At 47.8% G+C, this 3,449-nt stretch overlaps 1 protein-coding gene across 1 annotated transcript; it reads left to right on the top strand.

Annotated features, from left to right (window-relative positions):
• Window positions 1-273: 273 nt before the first annotated feature.
• Window positions 274-3,238, top strand: LOC115325846. The gene is made up of 2 exons (XM_042288538.1): window positions 274-362; window positions 2,780-3,238. Exons 1-2 carry the CDS (start codon window positions 354-356, stop codon window positions 3,236-3,238), a joined length of 468 nt encoding a protein of 155 aa, XP_042144472.1. The 5' UTR covers window positions 274-353.
• Window positions 3,239-3,449: the final 211 nt, after the last annotated feature.

Raw genomic sequence — 3,449 nt, 5'->3', positions numbered from 1 at the left:
AAGCTGTGAATAGTGAAAATGTGCGTGGTTTTCTTGATAACGTTTTTAATACTTAAGTATACCTGTATATGAAATATAAAAGCAAGACACTTGATCAAAGCAGATCATGTTTGAGCCACCATGAAGGTCTCGTTAAGACTGCACCATTATTGCAGGCCGTTCATGCCCGAGGTGCCCCCTGCCCAACTGCTGGCGTTTCGTGAACGGGACAGCCAGGCCCATGTGCTGCCCTTCCACCAACCAGCGGATCTACTTTTCGGGGCACAGGAGGCTGGACGCATTGAAGTACCAGTCCATAATGTGTGCAAACTGCATCATCTGCCAACTTGACTGTCCCTATCCGGGACACAGGCATGATGCTGGTGGGTGCAGCTGTTCTGGACCTGCATGCTTCCATGTTTGATATTGACTCTTACCATTAATCAGCATTTCAACTCTAGCAACACTGTATAATCAGTCTTGCAACAGAGATATAGCGTCAAATCACAGAGGAAATCATGTGTTCAATACAGTTATTAATGCAAGTCTCTCAAATGACTTAGTCCAGTCGCTGTGCTTGAAATAACAAGCCTTGAGATGCTGTTTTGTTTTTCACTTTTTGTTAAAGGGACACTCAAGCGGTTTTTGGAGAAGCTACTTTTTGGTGCGATGGCGTTAAGGAAGTGTCAGTGAATGAGTATCTTCAGTTTTAGAAGGCAGAAACGCCTATTAATCACGCAGGAATAAAAGACGTGCAGACTCTTTTCTGTACTTGCGAGGACCAATGAAATTATCGTATGTTTGAAAATTTTGGCGGTCTTTTTAAAGTTTCGCTAAAAAAACAATTTTCAGTTCATTTAAATATGTTGTGCATGATAATTTCACAAGACGTTAAATATTTCTAGTTTAGAATACGCGATAGCGCAATTATCGTTTCACAAACAAGGGACTACGTTTTCTATTTTCCTTCCTCCACGGGGGGTGAATTTCCCGTTCCCTCGGGATGCGCGGAAGCGCACGCATCTCCGCGCGTTGCAGGCCGGTCGTGCCGGTCACGGGCGGGCAGGCTCCTTCTATCCGCAAACGTGGCGTCGGTGGTGATCGTCGGAATGGACGGCCTCGTGAAAGCTCATCGTTCCGCGTAAAAGCGCTATCCTTGACTGTGAATTTTCGTCGTGTTTTGCTATGATAACCCAGCACGTACTAGAAGGGAACATCCACCTACTCGTGCGGCGATGTCGTGGCGGCACTCTCAAGATGGCAGAAACGCCCGTGCCGTCGTGTTTGTTTACTTCGACCAGTGGTGCTTTCTAAACATTTGTGTCCTCGAACATCGCTTGGATTTCTGATTTGGCGCATTTCATGCGTGTGCTCAAGTTCAAGGTATTACTGGCGCGTATACCGTATAAAGGATACGAATTTTCACGCGTTTTCATCACCGGAGAAAAGTGATTAGTATTAGCAATCCTGAACGCTCGCAACGTCTATCTGATCACGAAATCATATTTCTACGTTGCTATATCGCTGCTAAGATTACATTGTCTTTTATAATCGTAGAAAAGGCATGTGGCGATATTTGTACTATTGCAATGTCGTGTATTAGAGTCGTGATCGTCCAAAACGGCGCTGCATCTTTTTATTTTATTTTTTTCATTCGCTGTACCCTGCAAGCCTATCAAGAAAAAATAATAAAGCTTTAGACTAGAAAACTGTATGTCTATATTCTGTTACGGCATTGAGTAGCAGTGCGTCCCCTTTTTTAGAGGGGCCGCTGACACAGCTGACGGCGGCGTACAGAAGCGGTCGCCGTGCTGACGACCCGCTGCGCTTGTTGTAGTGGTTACAGGTGTGTGTACGCGCGGCGCAGTGCGGTCGTTCCAGTCGCTCCGGTTGCAACGGACGCAGTCGTAGGTACGCGCTCGTTGCACATGTCTGAACCAGCCTTCCCCCCGTTCTCCCGAGGCGAAAGTCAACGTGGCGACATCGTTTGACATCACGCACCAGAGGTAACGCTGCGATGTCAAACGTTGGTTTGGTTACGACTTGCCCCAACCGCAAATCGAAGAACGCCCGAAAAGGTCTGCGTTTCGTCGTCCTCGGAACCCGAACATGACTCCGAAGCGCTGCTATCGTCCACATCGCACGTCGGAGTGGCGTCATAGGAAATCATCCCCAGGTCGGCTGTCCGCCGAAGAACTTCAACCTCTAACGGCGTCAGGTCCTCGAGCGTAGAGAACTCCGCCATGATCGAAGCTCGAATGACAAAGAGGTTCGGCCGATGCGGCTACCTCGGGATCACTGCGCGACGGAACGTCGTCCAACGCCATTGGCCCGAGATCCTTTTGATAAGCGTGCGACGACCAATGAGAGTGGTTTCGTTTTCAGATGGATCCGAGGTTTGGCGGCCTTCAATTACATTTTTATTAAAGAAATAATCACCGTATGACTATACTTTTTGGTTTTTAGGGATACTTAAGGCGTCTAAATTCAGCTGTCATTATCAAAACACGAACTCAAAAACCACTTGACTGCCCCTTTAAGCTGCAGTAACATGTTCCGATTAAACTATCTCTTCTGATTTCTGCAGCCCATTGTTTCTTCGAGGTTTGCTGCAACAATATTTACTTCTGGGATCTGAAAGAGTGTGCTGTTCTACAGAGTACAAAAAATTGTAATGCAGTATTCACACTGCATTGCAAAATGGAGTGTGCCAAATGAGCACACTGACAAATCAATACCATGCAACTTTTGTTTTTAAAACCGATCAAAAGTAAAGTGCTTGTTTCTCTGGTTTTTGCAGGCATTTTATGCGAGACTGGCCTCTACGAGAAGTTGGAAAAGCTTGTGCGGTATCTATGGCGACCCTGCATACCCAATACTGCGGCTTCTCGTGAGGTTGTACGCAGATGCCACCCTCACTCAACAGCAAGTGTTCTTCAACGGTGGCATGAGCACTGTGCGACAAGCTGTTGAGTGGGGGTTCGGCAAAATGGTATCCGAGTTCGCATTTCTAGACTTCAAGATGAATCACAAGCTGTACTTGCAAGATGTGTGGAAAATGTATTGGGGGGCAATTCTTTCTAACTGCCATACACGCCTGTACGGTAGTCAAGACTGGCATGCTCTTCGGGCTCCGTGCACCCAAATTGAGGCAATACTTGAAACCCTCTGTACGGGATGGAAACAACTTTTAAAATTCCCTTGGTACAGTGCTCAGCAAACTTATATGGAACACTCAAACTCTGTTTTATCTTATTAGTACCCCGCAGGGGGCACCTGTGAAAGCAGGTGTTTGGAGAGTGGCGTCTCCACGTACCCCGAGCCCCGCAGGGGGCACCTGCACCTTAGGTGCTAGGTGCTTGGTGAGTAGCGTCACCACGGACCCCAGCCACGTGGGCCACCATACCCGCACGCAGGGGGCACCTGCCTTGGTAGGTGCTTGGTGAGTGGCGCCACCGCGAACCCCGAGC

This window comes from Ixodes scapularis, unplaced genomic scaffold (genome assembly GCF_016920785.2).
Source record: "Ixodes scapularis isolate PalLabHiFi unplaced genomic scaffold, ASM1692078v2 PGA_scaffold10__122_contigs__length_95168666, whole genome shotgun sequence".
NCBI lineage: Eukaryota > Metazoa > Arthropoda > Arachnida > Ixodida > Ixodidae > Ixodes > Ixodes scapularis.
Note: the sequence above shows the minus strand (reverse complement) of the source record. Positions and strands in the feature narration are given on the sequence as shown.